General features: G+C 48.8%; 1 protein-coding gene across 7 annotated transcripts in view; it reads left to right on the top strand.

Moving 5' to 3' along the window:
* The first annotated feature begins 5892 nt into the window (after window positions 1-5892).
* The window catches only part of tbce (tubulin folding cofactor E), a 69040-nt gene continuing 54906 nt past the window's right edge, over window positions 5893-20026 (top strand). For 4 of the 7 annotated variants that reach the window (XM_085996704.1, XM_085996702.1, XM_085996698.1 and 1 more), the window contains exons 1-3: window positions 5896-6105; window positions 14140-14282; window positions 17014-17098. In XM_085996704.1, coding sequence (XP_085852830.1) covers window positions 14177-14282; window positions 17014-17098 — 191 coding nt within the window. In that variant the 5' untranslated portion in view covers window positions 5896-6105; window positions 14140-14176. Of the gene's footprint in view, window positions 6106-14139; window positions 14283-17013; window positions 17099-20026 lie in introns of all 7 variants that reach the window. The other 3 variants (XM_085996701.1, XM_085996700.1, XM_085996703.1) reach the window with 2 other exon arrangements.

Raw genomic sequence — 20026 nt, 5'->3', positions numbered from 1 at the left:
CACAAGCAGGACCACCAGTTACAACCCCCGGGGGAACGGACAGGTGGAAAGAGAAAATGCGACAGTTTGGAAGGCCGCCCTGCTAGCCTTAAAGTCTAGGGGCCTTCCAACCTCCCGCTGGCAGGATGTGCTCCCGATGCGCTCCACTCTATTCGGTCACTGCTCTGCACCGCCACTAACGCCACCCCTCATGAGAAAATGTTTGTCTTCCCAAGGAAGTCCACATCGGGGACATCGCTACCGCCATGGCTGACGTCCCCAGGGCCGGTCCTACTGAGAAGACACGTGAGGACCCATAAAACGGACCCCCTGGTCGAGAGGGTCGACCTCCTCCACGCCAATCCCCAGTATGCTTACACTGCATACCCGGACCGGCGGGAGGACACAGTCTCCATAAGAGACCTTGCACCCTCGGGGGCCGCAGTAACCCACTACTCACTACCACCCCCCCCCCACGATCCGATATCCAGCCCCAGCAGACGGTAGGCCTGGGCCCCGCGACCCGCTCGACACGCCTGTGCCACAGCCTACGCAGGACTCGACGCCGGAAGCTCCACTACCCCTGCCGTCGCCACGCCGATCACAGCGGCAGACAAGACCTCCGGAGAGACTCCAATACACTAACTTTTAATACACTTCACCCCGCCGGACTCAATTTTAAACAAGGGGTGAATGTGGTAAACCACTGTTTGTATTCCACTGTGTACATGCCTGGACATGCCTCGGCTGACTCCTCCCACAAGTCCTAGTATAAAGGTGACTGCTCCCCAGCCCTTTGTATTTCTGGACCGGTCGACCACTCGAGGCAGACCTTCATTCTTTTGTTAATAAAAGCCTTTAGTTACTCTCTTAACTCTCAGTCTTTTATGAGTAATTGATAGCGCATCACTAACGCGACCATGCTGGCGCATCCGTTACCTGATGCGCCAATCGCTCTCACCACCAACGCCTCGGACTATGCGGTCGGCGCCGTCCACGAACAGTGGGTCAATGGCACCTGCCAGCCGCTCGCCTTCTTCAGCCGGCAGCTCCGCCCCAACGAGCGGAAGTACAGCACCTTCGATTGCGAGCTTCTCGGCCTCTACCTCGCCGTCCGACACTTCCGTTTCCTACTGGAGGCTCGCCCGTTCACAGCGTTCATGGACCACAAACCGTTGACGTTCGCCATGGCCAAAGCTTCCAAGCCGTGGTCGGCCCGTCAGCAATGCCAGCTGGCCTTCATCTCAGAGTTTACAACGGACATCCAGCATGTGGCTGGGAAAGACAACCCCGTCGCCGACTGTCTCTCCCGAGCCGTCGCCAGCGCCGTACACCTCGGCATCGACTACACCCGTATGGCGGCCGACCAAGCCTCCGACCCGGACGTCCAGGCCTACAGGACGGCGGTCACGGGCCTTCAACTAGCGGACGTCGCATTCGACGATGCCGGCACCACACTCCTGTGTGACGTCTCCGTTGGGCAGCCACATCCCGTCGTGCCCGACAGGTGGAGACGGCAAGTTTTCGACGCCGTCCATAATCTTTCCCACCCGGGCAGGAAGCCGTCACAGAAGCTGGTGGCGGCTAAGTTCGTCTGGCACGGGCTCAGGAAAGACGTCCGCGACTGGGCCAGCACCTGCGTGGTATGCCAACGCTCAAAAGTGTATCGCCATACTAAGGCCCCGTTGGTGCCTTTCGCAGTGCCTGAGAGGCGGTTTGACCATGTTAACGTGGACCTGGTGGGGCCCCTGCCGCCCTCCCACGGGTTCACCCACCTCCTCACAATGGTCGACAACCACCCGATGGCCGGAAACCATCCCGCTGTCTTCAACGACGTCCGCCGATGTGGCTCGGGCGTTCATCAGCACTTGGGTCGCCCGGTTCGGCTCCCCATCTGACATTTCCTCCGACCGGGGGCCCCAGTTCACGTCAGAGCTCTGGAACGCTGTCGCCCGAGGCCTCGGGTTGAGACTCCACTGCACCACAGCATACCACCCTCAGGCTAATGGGCTGTGCGAACGGTTTCATCACTCCATGAAGGCCGCACTCCAGGCCAGCCTCCGGGATGACAGTTGGATCGACAGACTCCCGTGGGTCATGCTGGGACTCAGGACCGCTCCGAAGGAGGACCTCCAGTCCTCGTCCGCCGAGCTTGTCTACGGACAGCCGCTGCGGGTTCCCGGGGATTTCGTTTGTCCCCAACGCAACGGAACCTTGGTCCGCAGCCCGTCAGCGGTCTGACCTTCCAGACAACGCCAAGGTTTTCAAGCCGGTGCCCACGTCGCAGCCCGGCCTCCCGCAGTCCCACGGTGCGCTCGACCTTCGTGCGGCGGAGTACGTTTTCGTCCGCCACGACGCCCACCGGGGACCTCTTCAACCACCCTACGATGGACCATTCCGCGTCCTGGAAACCGGGGACAAGACCTTCGTAGTGGATGTCGGCGGTAAGCTGGACTGCATTTCCGTGGATCGTCTTAAGCTGGCCCACCTGGATCTGGACCGACCCGTTGAGTTGGCACAGCCCCCGAGGCGGGGCCGACCTCCGGTTTCTGCACCCTCAGTCCACCACCGAGCGCCCGAGGTCTCTCCGACAAACCCCCCGGTCCCCGCCCCAGAATTGAGGAGCCGTTCCGACCGTGTGATCCGGCCCCCCCAACGACTGACATTGCCAGTGCTAGTGAATTCTGGGGGGACGTATGTGGCGGAGACCACATAGGGACAATAACACAATTCACAATGTATAGCCAATGTGGTTATATGTACCTAAACACAATTCACTATGTATAGCCAATGTTGTTATATGTACGTACTTGGTTGGGTTATCGGGGCAGGGTCCCTTTAAGAGCGTCAGTAGCGTGATGACGTCATGCGTCGGTAGCGTGATGACGTCATAGCCCTGCAACGAGGCTGAGACCTTCAGTCCTCATGGAGAGTGAATAAAGTAACACGCATTTTGCCTTTGCTGCAACAAAAGTCTCAGAGCCTGTTGATTTCTAGCGACTCCAACATGCCCATGAATTGTATTCCCTTCAAGAATTCCCAAAAATTAGAATCCTAATAGCGATGTGGATTGTTTTTGTGCGCAATGATTTGCAGAGTGTTCACATTTTTGGTGAATTCTGAATAAGTGTGGTCTGTTACAAAAATAAAAACAGGGAGGAAATATGTTGGCAGCATTGCAGGAAATTTCCTTCATGTACAGTCCACGCTGCTTGCAATTTTCTTGGATTGAGTTGCCAATGAAACGAGACAAGCTTGCACCCCACCTATCTGCAGCAGCTGGAACAGTCTGACTGGCCTGTGTATTGACTGTTACTGCCATCTGCTGGATTGATTGGGCATTACTTGTGTGCAGGGAAAGCAGATTAGAATGTTACCGGGCCCTAAAAAGAGAATATAAACTGGCAGACTACCTCACGACCATCAGAGACACAAAACAGAGACAGACCCTCACCAGGTACAGACTAAGCGACCACCAACTGGAAATTGAAAAAGGCAGATACAAGAAATCCTGGCAGCCTAGAGAGAATAGAATATGCGATCAATGTCTGGCCGGCGAGGTTGAAACAGAAATGCATTTCCTCCTAAAATGCGAAAAATTCAACACATCAAGAAACATATTATTCAACAAGCTAAGCCAAACAACCCCAGATTTCAAGGAATTGGATGACCTGTCAAAATTGAGATTAGTCCTAGGAGAAGGAGACAGACCATACCTTGGGGCCAAATATGTAACAACATGACCTGAGGACTGTTTAAAATTAAGACTGTTTAAAATTAATATTGAACGTACCAAATGAAGTACAAAGACTGTTTAAAATTAATATTGTTTAAAAGTAATATTGTATGTACCCAACAAATGTCAAATCGATTGACACCTACAGAATGTTTGAAAATGTACCTTTTTGCTATGTAAGCTTTGGCAATATGGTTCTCTGTAAACTTTCATGCCAATAAAGCATTTGAATTTGAAATTTGAATTTGAATTTGACTGACGAGGAAAAATAGGAGCATAAAAACAGGAGCAAGCCATTCAGCCCCTTGAATCCGTTCTGCCATTCAATGAGATCATGGCTGATCTGTATCTTAACTCCATCTATCCGCCTTGGTTCCGTGACTCTTAATACCTAACAAAATCTATCAATCTCAGTTTTGAAATTTACAATTAACCCCCAGCCTCAACAACTTTTTGGGGAAGAGAGTTCCAGATTTCCACTACCCTTTGTGTGAAGAAGTGCTTCCTGACACCATCCCTGAACGGCCTAGCTCTAATTTTAAGGTTATGCCACCTTGTTCTGGACTTTCCCACCAGAGGAAATAGTTTCTCCGTATCGGCCGAATCGAAATTAAAGCTGGGCCGTTTAGGGGTGATGTCAGCAAGCACTTCTTCACACATGAGGGGCATCACATCCAGACCTGTTGATGGACTGTGGGGGGCATCACATCCAGACCTGTTGATGGGCTGTGAGGGGCATCACATCCAGACCGTTGATGGACTGTGGGGGGCGTCACATCCAGACCTGTTGATGGGCTGTGGGGGGCGTCACATCCAGACCTGTTGATTGGCTGTGGGGGGCGTCACATCCAGACCTGTCGATGGGCTGTGGGGGGCGTCACATCCAGACCTGTTGATGGGCTGTGGGGGGCGTCACAACCAGACCTGTCGATGGACTGTGGGGGGCGTCACATCCAGAACTGTTGATGGGCTGTGGGGGGCGTCACATCCAGACCTGTCGATGGGCTGTGGGGGGCGTCACATCCAGAACTGTTGATGGGCTGTGGGGGGCGTCACAACCAGACCTGTCGATGGACTGTGGGGGGCGTCACATCCAGACCTGTCGATGGACTGTGGGGGGCGTCACATCCAGAACTGTTGATGGGCTGTGGGGGGCGTCACAACCAGACCTGTCGATGGGCTGTGGGGGGCATCACATCCAGACCTGTCGATGGGGCGTCACAACCAGACCTAATAATAATAATAATTCAACTTTATTGTCATTGTACAATGCACAAGTACATGAACAACGAAATGTGATCTTGCAAGCTCCCATGAGTCCAGTACAAATAACATTAACATTAAACGTAAATAGCACCGTCCTGGGAGAAGCAAAGCCGCTGCATCTGTGCGCGCCGCCATTCCATTTCCACCATTCCGACAATCTTCAGCCCAACGCCTGGGCCTGCTCACCAGCCGCCCCTCCCGGGGCTCCTTCCATGACCTTCTGCACCTGGTCTTCCCTGATGGTCACCCCTCCAAGTACTAACCAGGCCTGGCTCTGCTTAGCTTCCAAGCCTTGCCAGTGACCCTGTCCCTAGTCCCAGGAACCTGTCGATGGGCTGTGGGGGGCATCACATCCAGACCTGTCGATGGGTTGTGGGGGGCGTCACATCCAGACCTGTTGATGGGCTGTGGGGGGCGTCACAACCAGACCTGTCGATGGACTGTGGGGGGCGTCACATCCAGAACTGTTGATGGGCTGTGGGGGGCGTCACATCCAGACCTGTCGATGGGCTGTGGGGGGCATCACATCCAGACCTGTCGATGGGCTGTGGGGGGCATCACATCCAAACCGTTGATGGGCTGTGGGGGGCGTCACATCCAGACCTGTCAATGGACTGTGGGGGGCGTCACATCCAGACCTGTCAATGGACTGTGGGGGGCATCACATCCAGACCTGTCGATGGGCTGTGGGGGGCATCACATCCAAACCGTTGATGGGCTGTGGGGGGCATCACATACAGACCTGTCGATGGACTGTGGGGGACATCACATCCAGACCTGCCGATGGGCTGTGGCTGGTTCCCCAGGATCTGCTCATGTGTGGTGGTCTGCGTTGCTCCGGCCGGCAGGGGGCGCAGTGACGCGGCTCCGCCCACCCCCCCGTGTGGTGAGGTAACGTCAGTTGCCACAGGGAATGTCTCCGTACCGGAAACCGCGGTGCGTCGACAGGAGTTCCGGCCGCGCGTCGCCTGGTGACGGAGCGAGCTACGGCGGGCAATAAAGTAGCGGCAGCAAGGTTTCTATCAGCGGCCAGGCGGAGAGAGAGGAACGGCGGTCACAGGGTCTCGGTGGGCTTCCGGCCTGTCGGTGCATTTCGGGGGCGGGCCCGCAGTCTGAGTATAAACGTGAGCCGGGCAATGTGTGGGGGATCGCGAGAAACGGTTTCCTCCTCCGGTGGTGGTGGTGGGGGAGAGAAGGAGTCCAGAATAAGGCGGCATAACCTTAAAATTAGAGCTGGGCCGTTCAGGGGTGATGTCAGGAAGCACTTCTTCACACACAGTGGAAATCTGGAGCACTCTTTTCCCCCCCCCCCAAAAAAGCTGTTGAGGCTGAGGGTTAATTGAAAATTTCAAAACTGAGATTGATAGATTTTTGTTGGGCAAGGGTATTCAGGATTATAGAACCAAGATGGAGTTAAGATACAGATCTAATTGAATGGCAGAACAGGCTCGTGGGGCTGAATGGCCTCCTCCTGTTCCTATGCTCCTCTAACAGTAATAGAATAATCCTGCCGACCACCCCCCATTCTAGGTCCCTCTCCGGCCTTGAATCATCCCACACTTCAATTGTCGGCCCTGTCCCCCGGGGTTTCACACACCCACAACACCACTGCAGTCTTAAACTCCGCAGCAGACACCACATCAAACATCTGCAATATTGAAAATACTGATTATTTCCTACAATGTTCTTTACCCCTGCCATAATTTCAATTTTCCTTTTAATATATCAGAACAATTAAATCCTTGCACATATTTCTTATCTTTCCTCATACAGCCTGAAGATTCCTTCCCTTCTTTCATGTTAAATTCTATGTTGAGGAGCCCCCTACATCTCCCTTTACCCCTTTTCTCTTTCCATTTCTCCAAAACCTTTTAACCAGCCTTTCACCATTTTCTTCTGTTCCTTTGCCACTTCTCTCTCCCCAAATGTACCATTGTCAGGTACATCTAATGCTCTCTCTTGTTTAACTCCATTTTCATTTGCCTCTGAGTCAGACGGTTGTGAGTTCAAGCCCTATTCCAAAGACTTGAGCACAAAAATCTAGGCTGACACTCGAGTGCTGCACTGTCAGAGGTGCTGCCTTTCGGATGAGACGTTAAGCTGACGTCCCGTCTGCTTTCTTGGGTGGACATAAGATCCCACAGCACTATTTTGAAGTAGAGCAGGGGAGTTCTGCCGGTTATTTATCCTTCAACCAACATCACTAAAACAGATTCATTGGTCACGATCACATTGCTGTTTGTGGGATCTTGCTGTGTGCAAATTGGCTGCCATATTTCCCGACAACACAACAGTGATTACACCTCAAAAGTATTTAATTGACTGTAAAGCGCTTTGGGGCGGCCCGTGGATTGCTCTTATGTGGAACTTTAATAGGATATTGTCATATATGCTTTACTTCCAATTCAAGTTTGAGGACCAGGTAACACTGAAACGTTTGGTTAATAATTCAAGTTAATGAGCTGATAAAACACAACCCCCTTGCATAGGACATTGGTACTAATTATAACTCGCATACAAAGGACAACTCCGGAGGTCACAAGCTTCAGCAAGGCTAGGCCAAAGTCCTCAAAGAGCTCTAGTGTGTTGTATCTTTTATAGATTTAATTAGATAGGAGAAATGTGGGTACAATATGTCATTACATTCTGTATGTATGGTGTTGATATGTAAGCTTGTGTAGATGTAAGGTTAGCTGCTACCATGTGTTGTGTGTGCCTATTAATGCGTTAGGTTGTTTATTATTGTTTAGTCCTCTGTATTGTGGGTCCCTTACAGGCTGTGAGACAGGAGAAATTATAATGGGGAATAAGGAAATGGCATAGAAATTAAACAAATACTTTGTGCCTGTCTTCATGGAAGAAGACGCAGAAAACTTCCTGGAAATAGTGGAGAACCAAAGCTCTAGCGGGAATGAGGAACTGAAAGAAATTAGTATTAGTTAAAAAAAAAGTGCTGGAGAAATTAATGGGACTGAAAGCTGATAAACCCCCAGGACCTGATGGCCTACATCCTAGGGTTTTGAAAGAGGTGGCTATAGAGATAATGGATGCATTGGTTGTCATTTTCCAAAATTCCTGGAACGGTTCCTGCGGATTGGAAGGTAGCAAATGTAACCCCACTATTTAAGAAAGGAGGGAGAGAAAACCGGGAATTACAGACCAGTTAGCCTGACATCAGTAGTAGGGAACATGCTAAAATCTATTATTAAGGAGGTAATAAGAGAATTTGACTTGGTGTTCCTGCTAATACATAGTGCGTTACATGCCATAAGTAATGCCACAAGAAATTTGTTCCTATTTATCTTACTAAAAGTCTCCTGCCTGTGTGTGTACTTCCTATCTATGTTGTCACTCATTGTATCGCATTTGTGTAAGCTTTTCTCCATTATATACTCCTTCACATTTTTGATGGAAATCGCCAATGTAAAGGCGCCACCTGTAATTGCACAAGCTGGCCACTGGATGGCATTGTATTATCTTTTCCCCACAAATTTCTGAAAACTTCTGAATTACCATTTTTCTTCAGTAGCTGAAATTTCTGATGTCCAAAATAAGCGTTTAAACAATTTAAAAAAAAAAAAAAAAAAAAACATATTTCAGATTTATGTGATTTAAGTTCCATTGAATTGTCTTTAGTATTATAGAATCACACAGAACAGGAGGCCATTCGGCCCATCGTGCCTGTGCCGGCTCTTTGAAAGAGCTCTCCAATTAGTCCCACTCCCCTGCTCTTTCCCCATAGCCCTGCACATTTCCCCCTTCAAGTATTTATCCAGTTCTCTTTTAAAAGTTAGCATTGAATCTGCTTCAACCGCCCTTTCATGCAGTGCATTCCAGATCACAGCAACTCACTGTGTGAAATAATTTCTCCTCCTCACCCCACTGGTTCTTTTGCCAATTACCTTAAATCTGTGTCCTCTGGTTACCGACCTTCCTGCCAGTTTCTCCTTATTTATCAAAACCCCATTATAATTTTGAACACCTCGATTAATATCTCCCTTTAATCTTCTGCCTATTAATGCCTTCATTTGTTTTTACTTGAAGGCATCAGCCTCTCCCAGAAGTCTGGGCTTGATATTTTTACCCAGAGCTGTGTGATGAATTGCAGTTGACGGTCTGTGCATATGCAGTGTACTTAATTTTCCAGAATGCACCAGTACTGGTCCATCAGCTGTACTGATGAATAGTTTTCTTTAGTTTCTAGGAGCTTTTGTTCAGTTATTTTACAACGGGATGTGAAGACAAGCTAGAGGACAAATTTCATAAGCTTATATTGAGTTTTCTTTTGAAGCAGAGAGGCAGTGTGAGTGTGCGAGGAGAAATGACCAAGTTAAGAGTGTTTCACCTCATGCTAATGCTAGTTCATTTTTCAAAAAGAAAGACCTAGAATCTTGAACCAAACTAATTATCTCACCTGTGTTTCCTTGACGGTCAGAAAAGCTCATTGTTCTAATTGCTTCCACCTGTGAGACACCGATTCTAATTACTAACAACTAGAAGTTTACAAGAAAATGATTAAACTTGTAATGAGATTTTCTGTGTTTGAGATGCCTGTAACAATGCTCCCTATCGGAGAGCTGGGTATGTGGCAGGTGTTCCTGGGGGTTGTGAAAACTGGGAACTAATCAAAAAACCCTTTGCTGCCTCTGAGAAAATCACTTCCAGACCTCTTCCCAAATTCTTTCAGTAAACATCGAAACATAAAAGATAGGAGCAGGAGTAGGCCATTCGGCCCCTCGAGCCTGCTCCGTCATTCAATGCGATCATGGCTGATCATCCAAATTCAGTACCCGGTCCCGGCTTTCTCCCCATACCCCTTGATCCCTTTAGCCTTAAGAAATATATCCAACTCCTTCTTGAATATATTTAATGAATTGGCCTCTACTGCCTTCTGTGGTAGAGAATTCCACAGGTTCACCACTCTCTGGGTGAAGAAATTCCTCCCCATTTCTGTCCTAAATGGCTTACCCCTTATCCTTAGACTGTGACCCCTGGTTCTGGACTCCCCGACCATCGGGAACATCCTTCCTGCATCTAGTCTGTCCAGTCCTGTCAGAATTTTATAAGTTTCAATGAGATCCCCTCTCATTCTTCTAAACTCCAGCGAGTATAAGCCCAATCGACCCAATCTCTCCTCATACGTCATTCCTGCCATCCCAGGTATCAGCCTGGTGAATCTTCGCTGAACTCCTTCCATGGCAAGAACATCCTTCCTCAGATAAGGCGACCAAAACTGCATACAATACTCAAGATGTGGTCTCACCAAGGACCTGTACAACTGCAGCAAGACATCCTTGTTCCTGTACTCCAACCCTCTCGCTACGAAGGCCAACATACCATTTGCCTTCTTAACCGCCTGCTGCACCTGCATGCTTACCTTCAGCGACTGGTGCACAAGAACACCCAGGTCTCGTTGCACTTCCCCTTCTCCCAATCTATTGCCATTCAGATAATCTGCCTTCCTGTTTTTGACACCAAAGTGGATAACCTCACATTTATCCACGTTATATTGCATCTGCCATACTTCTGCCCAACCTGTCCAAATCATCCTGGAGTTTCTCGGCATCCTCCTCACAGCACACACGCCCACCCAGCTTTGTGTCGTCTGCAAATTTGGAGATATTACATCTAGTTCCCTTGTCTAGATCATTAATATATATTGTGAATAGCTGGGGTCCTAGGACCGATCCCTGCGGTACCCCACTAGTTACTGCCTGCCACTCGGAAAAAGACCCATTTATTCCAACTCTTTGCTTTCTGTCTGCCAACCAGTTCTCTATCCAAGTCCATACCTTGCCCCCAATCCCATGTGCCTTAACTTTACACGCTAATCTCTTATGCGGGACCTTCTCGAAAGCCCACTCTTACACTCCAGTACCCCTTTGCAACAGTCCAACCTCTGTCTTACTGTGAGCAATACCGCAGGAAATCTATTAATGTTGGTTGAATTCCCTCATACAGTTGGGTTCAGATTTTGTTTAAGTGTAAAAGGATGTTCAAGTTAAACTTATGTTTGATAATTGTGAGATTTAATTTCTTCAGCTGTCCAGAATACTTACAGTTTTTCACGTTTTTCCTTATCATTTTATAGTTTGAAGTTCAAACTGTACTGTATCAGTGTCGGTGCCAATCAGTAAACTCTCATCCAGTGAATATTAGGACAGTGCTGGACAGGCCAATCCTTGTTTTCAGTCTTGGTCTGTTTGTTACTGACTATTGGAGCAAAAGTAAACCCTATCTCTGTAACTTCCTCCAGCCTACATCCCTCCGAGATCTCTGTAACCTCCCGCAGCGTACAACCCTCCAATATCTCTGTAACCTCCCGCAGTGTACAACCCTCCAATATCTCTGTGACCTCCCGCAGCGTACAACCCTCCAATATCTCTGTAACCTCCCGCAGTGTACAACCCTCCAATATCTCTGTAACCTCCCGCAGTGTACAACCCTCCAATATCTCTGTGACCTCCCGCAGCATACAACCCTCCAATACCTCTGTAACCTCCCGCAGCGTACAACCCTGCAATATCTCTGTAACCTCCCGCAGCGTACAACCCTCCAATATCTCTGTGACCTCCCGCAGCGTACAACCCTCCAATATCTCTGTAACCTCCCGCAGTGTACAACCCTCCAATATCTCTGTGACCTCCCGCAGCGTACAACCCTCCAATATCTCTGTAACCTCCCGCAGTGTACAACCCTCCAATATCTCTGTAACCTCCCGCAGTGTACAACCCTCCAATATCTCTGTGACCTCCCGCAGCGTACAACCCTCCAATATCTCTGTAACCTCCCGCAGTGTACAACCCTCCAATATCTCTGTAACCTCCCGCAGCGTACAACCCTCCAATATCTCTGTAACCTCCCGCAGTGTACAACCCTCCAATATCTCTGTAACCTCCCGCAGCGTACAACCCTCCAATATCTCTGTAACCTCCCGCAGTGTACAACCCTCCGAGATCTCTGTAACCTCCCGCAGCGTACAACCCTCCAATATCTCTGTAACCTCCCGCAGCGTACAACCCTCCGAGATCTCTGTAACCTCCCGCAGCGTACAACCCTCCAATATCTCTGTGACCTCCCGCAGTGTACAACCCTCCAATATCTCTGTAACCTCCCGCAGCGTACAACCCTCCAATATCTCTGTGACCTCCCGCAGCGTACAACCCTCCAATATCTCTGTGACCTCCCGCAGCGTACAACCCTCCAATATCTCTGTAACCTCCCGCAGCGTACAACCCTCCAATATCTCTGTAACCTCCCGCAGCGTACAACCCTCCAATATCTCTGTGACCTCCCGCAGCGTACAACCCTCCAATATCTCTGTAACCTCCCGCAGCGTACAACCCTCCAATATCTCTGTAACCTCCCGCAGCGTACAACCCTCCAATATCTCTGTGACCTCCCGCAGCGTACAACCCTCCAATATCTCTGTAACCTCCCGCAGTGTACAACCCTCCAATATCTCTGTAACCTCCCGCAGTGTACAACCCTCCGAGATCTCTGTAAACTCCCGCAGCGTACAACCCTCCAATATCTCTGTAACCTCCCGCAGTGTACAACCCTCCAATATCTCTGTAACCTCCCGCAGTGTACAACCCTCCAATATCTCTGTGCTCCTCCAATGCTGGCCTCTTCCAGATCCCCGATTTTCACCGCTCCGCTATTGGTGGCCATACCTTCAGCTGCCGAGGCCCTAAGCTCTGGAATTCCCTCTTTAAACCTCTCCGCCCCTCTACCTCTCTCTCCTCCTTAAAACCTACCTCTTTGACCAAGCTTTTGGTCACCTGTCCTAATATCTGTTTACGTGGCTCAGTGTCAAAGTTTGACTGATTATGTTCCTGTGAAGTGCCGTGGGACACTTTGCTCCATTAAAGGTGTTGTATAAATGCAAGTTGTTGTTAGAAAACAGGAAATTCAATTGATTATACACAGAATGATTGAAGGGATTGGATTATGAGGAGTGATTGTGTAAATTGGGCATGTTCTCACTGGAAAAGAGAAGGTTGACAGATGATAGGATTGCTGCCTTTAGGATTCTAATGTCGATCATGACGAGCTGTTTTACCTTGTCCAGAATAGTACAGCCAGAGGACATGCCCTGCGCTTGAAGGAGGCAAATTCAGTGAGCAAGTGGTCAATCTATGGAACAGGCTCCCTAGGAAGATGGTGGAATTCGATAGTATTGATCCATTCAAATGAACATTAGACAGATTTCTTTCATAAAATAACATTTTGGGATGCAGTACGTGAGTAATTTGAGACATGACGTGGTCCATGCTTGGGAGGAACAGGTGACTTTGGACCTCTGGTTCCCAAAGCTCTCCACCTCTGGGGTTTTCCTCACCTCATGTCTGGGTCATTGATTGATTGATAGAGATTGATTGCTGTGATTAGTCAACAATCGATTATTGTATCGAGCAACTACCAGGATGGTAGAAAGCGATGGATCTTAAGTCTTTTTTCATCTAGTAGTTCCTATGTTCCTAGTAGCCCAATATGGTTAGACCACAGCTGGAGTATTGTGTCCAATTCTGGGCACCACACTTTAGAAATTGTCAAGGTCTAGGAGAGGGGGCCGAGGAGATTTACTAAGTGGTATCAGTGATGAGGGACTTCAGTTACTTGGAGAGACTAAGAAGCTGGGGTTGTTCTCCTTTAGAGCAGCGAAGGTTAAGGGGAGATTTAATAGAGGTGCTCAAAATGATGAGGGGCAGATAGGGAGAAACTTTCCAGTAGCAGGAGGGTTGGTGACCAGAGGACACAGATTTAAGATAATTGGCTCAAAAGCTAGGAGGGGAGATAAGGAAAAACTTTTTTACACAGCGAGTTGTTATGATCTTTAATGCACTGCCTGAAAGGGTGGTGGAAGCAGATTCAACAGGGAGTGGGATAAATACTTGGAAAGGGCTATGGGGAAAGAGCAGGGCAGTGGGACTAATTGGAGAGCTCTTTCAAAGAGCAGGCACGATGGGCCGAATGGCGGCCTCCTTTGCTGTACGATTCTGTGTGCCTGAATGGCACTAAGGGGAGATGCAGAAGTTGGGAGGCAGGGGAGTGTGGGGTGTAGTGACCTGCTAATTCCAACAGAGGCAGCACAGCTCAGTCCACGGGATGTGTGGGTAAAAGATCTGATATATTTCTTTAAAATTTCTGTTCAGATTTGGATGAGTTGTCGCAGGCTGAAATATAGCAAAGATGACACAGAGTGACATTGTGCCCTGTGATGCTGTGGGTAGAAGAATCATCTATCGGGATGAATATGGAACTGTGCGCTTTGTGGGAACAGTGCCATCAGCAGCAGGTATAGTTCGAATGACGATGCTTTCTGATTCCTTTCATGATCATTGAAATAATTCTCAGATTCGAGGAATGCTCTTTGTATTACTCACTCCCTGGGACGAAGTTGTTCCTGGACATTAGACCGGCTGTTGCTGATAGGGGGCAGCAGGTGTTTTAACTGTCAGCCATGGCTCAGTTGGTAGCACTCTCGCCTCAGGGTCAAAAGGTCATGGGTTCAAACCCCACTCCAGAGACTTGAGCACATCAACCAGGCTGAGGGAGTGCTGCACTGTTGGAGATGCCGTCTTTTGGATGAGACATTAAACCGAGGACCCGTCTGCACTCGCAGGTGGATGTAAAAGATCCCATGGCACTATTTTGAAGAAGAGCAGGGGAGTTCTCCCCCATGTTCTGGCCAGTATTTATCCCTCAACCAACATTATTTAAACAGATTATCTGGTTATCACATTGCTGTTTGTGGGAGCTTGCTGTGCGCAAATTGGCTCCTGCATTTCCTACATTGCAACAGTGACTACACTTCAAAAAGTACTTCAGTGGCTGTAAAGCGCTTTGTGACGCCCTGAGGTTGTGAAAGGTGCTATAGAAATGCAAGTCCTTTCTCTGTCTATAATTTGGGGATAGTCGACCACTGTACAGGAAACTTTATAAATCGATCTGCTATGCATGGCTTGTTTGTTTTTAACCTTTGTTCTGTGGCAGAGAACAGTGACAGTAATATTTTAGAAAATGCTCTGGACAGATTATTTTAGTTTTTTTAAGAATGCATCCACAGCAGGTGATGGCGTTTCGACAGTGTATACATGATGCTATCGATTGGGGCAATAAAGACAGTAAGATGGTCATCTGAAATATGGGCCTTTGAATGTTGGGCCCAGGAAGGAATGAGCAGCTACTGAGAGTTGGGACCAAAGTGGGTTGAGTTAGAAAGAAGAGGGGGAGTGGAGTCAAAGAGAAGTGGAGGGGGTTAGGGGCGATGGGAAGAAGGGAGAGTTGAGCCTGAGGCGTAATGGAGTTCCACGGAAGGGGACAACAGGCAGAGAAATGGCGGCAGAGAAAGAGAATCTAACAAACCATTGGAAAGGAAGGTGAGGAAAAATCAGAGAAGAATAGATTGAGTGGTTAGCAAAGCATATGGGATCTTGGACTTCATAAATAGAGGTATTGAGTGCAAAAGTAGAGAGGTTATGCTGAATCTTTATAAAGCGCTGGTTAGGCCACAACTGAGTATTGCATCCAGTTCTGGTCACCACACTTTAGGAAGGAAGTGAAGGCCCTTGAGAGGGTGCAGAGGAGATTTACCAGAATGGTTCCAGGGATGGGGGATCTTAACTACGAGGACAGGCTGGAGAAGTTGGATTTGTTTTCATTTGAGCAAAGGAGGTTGAGGGGTGATTTGATAGAAGTGTACAAGATTATGACGGGTTTGGATAGGCTAGACGGGGAAAGGCTGTTCCCACTAGTTAATGGTACAAGGACTAGGGGAAACGGATTTAAGGTTTTGGGCAAGAGCTACAGGGGGGATGTGAGGAAAAACTTTTTTACGCAGTGATGGGTGAGGACCTGGAACTCGCTGCCGACGGAAGTGGTGGAAGCGGAGACACTCCGTGTTTTCAAGGGGAGACTGGATAGGCACTTGAGGGAAATAAACTTGCAGGGCTACGGGGATAGAGTGGGGGAATGGGACTGACTGGATTGCGCTGGAGAGCCGGCACGGACTCGGTGGGCCGAATGGCCTCCTGTGCCGTTATGACTCAATGTAGTAGGAGCTGGAAAAGATGGAGGCAGAGACAAATTTGTTGAGAGAAATGGGGGGGGGGGGGCGTGAAGAGAGGGGTGGGTGGGTGGGGGAGAAGAGAGAGAAAGAAAAACCAAGGAACCCAGATAAGGCAACTGAGACCACATGAATACTGAAAGTTGAGGGCAAAAATAGGCCATTCAGCCCATCAGGCTTGTCTGCCTGGCATTTCAGCTGATCCAGCCAGCATCCAACTCACTCCCCTAATGCCTGTGATAGAAAATCAACACAAAAGAGGCTGTTGAGGTTGAACTTCAGTCCAGTTAAAACCTGGCGAAACCTTGGAGGTAATGTTGAACCTCACTGCTGGATGGTAATGTGGAGGAGCTGATCGCCCACTCGTTCTAGAACCTGCCTGGTTTTCATCCAACCAAAATCAACGGAATACAAATCAGACAGTATCACCGATGGATGGACAGTCCACAGTCCGTCACATGAACCCCCTTATCTCCACTAAATTTTGGGAAATCCAGTGATATAACTTGTTCACCTATATTACTTGTCTCCTTCCAAAGCTGGCATTTGATTATTCACTCCATGTTTTGGATTGTAATGGCGAGCTAAAGGCAGCACATGGGGCACCAAAGACTGGTGCAGTGTGTACTGAGGGAGATTCGGTACAAGCGTGGCTGGCATTGGGAGCAGAGCCCCTCGTCTCTTGGCTGCAGTTGTACACGGGCCTGGGAAACCAGGAAGGAGGAGTAAACTGGGGTTAAAATAGAGGGAATTCATGCTCTGCGGAAGAAGAGAAACAGATAATGATAAGGGGGGAAACTGGCTGCACTCACTGAGACTGTTAAAACAATTTTGCGACGGTCGGAAATGTTATGTAGTGATGCAACCAATAAGCATTAGAATATACGTGTAACAACATTTGATGAGCAGTGTACAGGGAGAAATAAATGCAGGTGATTAAAATGCATCATTAATTTTCAAGGAACCTGGCTTGGAGTGGAATGGGACAATCCTGAGCGAGGAAAGCACAATGGGACTCATGAAGAAGTGCAATATTTCCAGTGCAGGTAATTGAATTTCTTCTCTGTGTAATTTCCTTTCAAAGTCGTGTTGACCATAGCCATTTAAAATATTTCTCTTCCCATTTTCAATCGTTATCTTTCCCCTCTCCCCATGCCCCAACACTGACAGAGTGGACAGGTGACTGCCAATCCTATTCCTATGTTTTTGATTCTGAAATATTTTGCTTTAATCTTCTCCTGACTCATGCTAGGGTTCAGATCTACAGATTCCAGCCCCCTCTAATACCCCACATTTACTGACCTATTCTGGGGTACAGACCGACAGGTTCCAGCCCCCTCTAATACCCCACATTTACTGACCTATACTGGGGTACAGACCCACAGGTTCCATCTCCCTCTAATACCCCACGTTTACTGACCTATACTGGGGTACAGACCGACAGGTTCCATCTCCCTCTAATACCCCACATTTACTGACCTATACTGGGGTACAGACCCACAGGTTCCATCTCCCTCTAATACCCCACATTTACTGACCTATACTGGGGTACAGACCCACAGGTTCCATCTCCCTCTAATACCCCACATTTACTGACCTATACTGGGGTACAGACCCACAGGTTCCTTCTCCTCCTAATACCCCAAATTTACTGACCTGTACTGGGTACAGACCCACAGGTTCCAGACCCTCCTAATACCCCAAATTTACTGACCTGTATTGGGGTACAGACCCACAGGTTCCATCTCCCTCTCGTACGTTTGTTAATTAATTTTATACATATGTGAAGTACATTTGTAGTATGTTTAAGGTGTTTTCTACTAGAATTAGTGCATGTGGTTAAAGCAATGTCGCCGTAGTAGCCATACCGGTGGTTTAGTCAGCGATTTTTAATGGACAACACTACATTACTGAATCTGACTTTCTCATCCTGAGGCTGAATCGTAAACCTTAATTTTCATGAATTCACGATGCCACCGGGATCAGAGTCAGACTTAATTACGCAAGAAATAGGAGCAGGAGTAGGCCATTCGGCCCATTGAGCCTGATCCGCCACTCAGTAAGATCATGGCTGATCTTTGACCTCAACTCCACCTTCCTGCACTATCCCCATATCTTTTGATTCCCTTAATGTCCTGAAACCTATCGATCTCTGCCTTGATTATACTCAACGACTGAGCCTCCACCGCTCTCTGGGGTAGAGAATTCCAAAGATTCACCACCCTCTGAGTGAAGAAATTTCTCCTCATCTCAGTCCTAATTGGCTGACCCCTTATTCTGAGACTGTGACCCCTGGTTCTAGACTCCCCAGCCAGGGGAAACATCCTCCCTGCATCTACCCTGTCAAGCCCTCTAAGAATTTTAGACGTTTCAATGAGATCATCGCTCATTCTTCTAAACTCTAGCGAATATAGGCCGAGTCTACTCAATCTCTCCTCATAGGACAATCCCCCATCCCAGGAATCCGTCTAGTGAACCTTCATTGTGCTCCCTCTAAGGCAAGTATATCCTTCCTTAGTTAAGGAGACCAAAACTGTACACAGTATTTACGTTATGGAGTAGCTAATGTAGGGAGATTGAGACATGTGGAGTAAAAGTGACTTGGCAAAACCAAACAAAGAAAGGTTAGAAATTATTAAAATTCCACGGGGGAGTTACATAGAAACATAGAAAAATAGGAGCAGGAGTAGGCCATTCAGCCCTTTGAGCCTGCTCCGCCATTCAATATGATCATGGCTGATCCTCTATCTCAGTACCATATTCCCACTCTCTCCCCATACCCTTTGATGCCTTTTGTGTCTAGAAATCTATCTATCTATCGCCTTAAATATATTACCGTGGACTTGCAGCCTGCGAGTGCATTGCATCCCAACGGGACAGGATGTGGGATTACGCCCACTTTTCCAAAGGTGATCCCGTATTACCCTGAGTCCAGATTGCTACTGGGTGTTTGGGGACCGGGACTATCTGGTGAGGAGGCATCTCAGAGGACAGGTCCACTCAGACTGCCCTTGTACCCCTGCCAGCGAGTAGCATTGGCACACACCTGGAGACAGGTCCTCTGCTCTATAGAATGGCAGCTGAGTCCTACAGAGGGAGTGAGGATGAATTTGCAGCAGTAGGTTTATTCACCATAATATTAGTGAGTCACTGATGTCACCCTGATAGATAAGCAGTTGCCTGCTTCATTTAAAAAAAGGGGTGTGGCGACACGCCACCATTGGACATAATCCGCTCACGGCGGCACGGACAGTTTACGCAGGCGCACTGCCGGCAGCAGCCGCCCCCAGCCGGGGGCCCTTTCCTCCGGCAACTTGTTTCCCGCAGGGACAGGCTGCCGGGAGCACTTCCTGTCTGGGGAGTATTTAAGTGGTTACGCGGGCTTTTCAAGCTCTCTTTTTGCCATGATGTAAAATAAAGCAGTTGTGTTACACCAACTCTGGTCTCGACTCCCACGTTTGCCGCGGTATCTCAACACTGGTGACCCCGACGTTCAGGACGAATCCTAAGCTAGCATGGCGGATACAAACGCAGTCACGGTTAAACTACCGGACTTTTGGGAGAACCTGGCCGAGGCCTGGTTCGTTCAAGCCGAGTCCAGATTCTGGCTGAGAAGCATTACAGTCGACGCCACGAAGTACGACTACCTCGTCGCCTCTCTCACCTACGCCACAGTCCCCAAGGTTTGGGCAGCGCTGCAGGATCCACCAGTGGAAGGCAAGTACGAACATCTGAAGGCCGCGCTTCTTAAAAAATTTCAGGCGTCCTCTTACCAGTGCAACTGCCAACTCCTCGACCTCCCAGGCCTTGGTGACGCTTCACCGTCGGACCTGCTTTCCCACATGCTGTCCCTCTCGGACGACAAAAACCCCGGCGCCCTCTTTCGCACGCTTTTCATTCGGCAGCTCCCCGCCAGCATCCGCCCGCTCATTGTGGAGTCTGGCTCCACGGACCTGAATGAGATAGCCGAAAAG

This window comes from Somniosus microcephalus, chromosome 9, assembly GCF_052327205.1.
Source record: "Somniosus microcephalus isolate GS21.2 chromosome 9, FLI_Smic_1.0, whole genome shotgun sequence".
NCBI classification, from domain to species: Eukaryota; Metazoa; Chordata; class Chondrichthyes; order Squaliformes; family Somniosidae; genus Somniosus; species Somniosus microcephalus.
The sequence above is the reverse complement of the archived record's forward strand: the minus strand, read 5'-3'. Positions and strand labels throughout refer to the sequence as shown.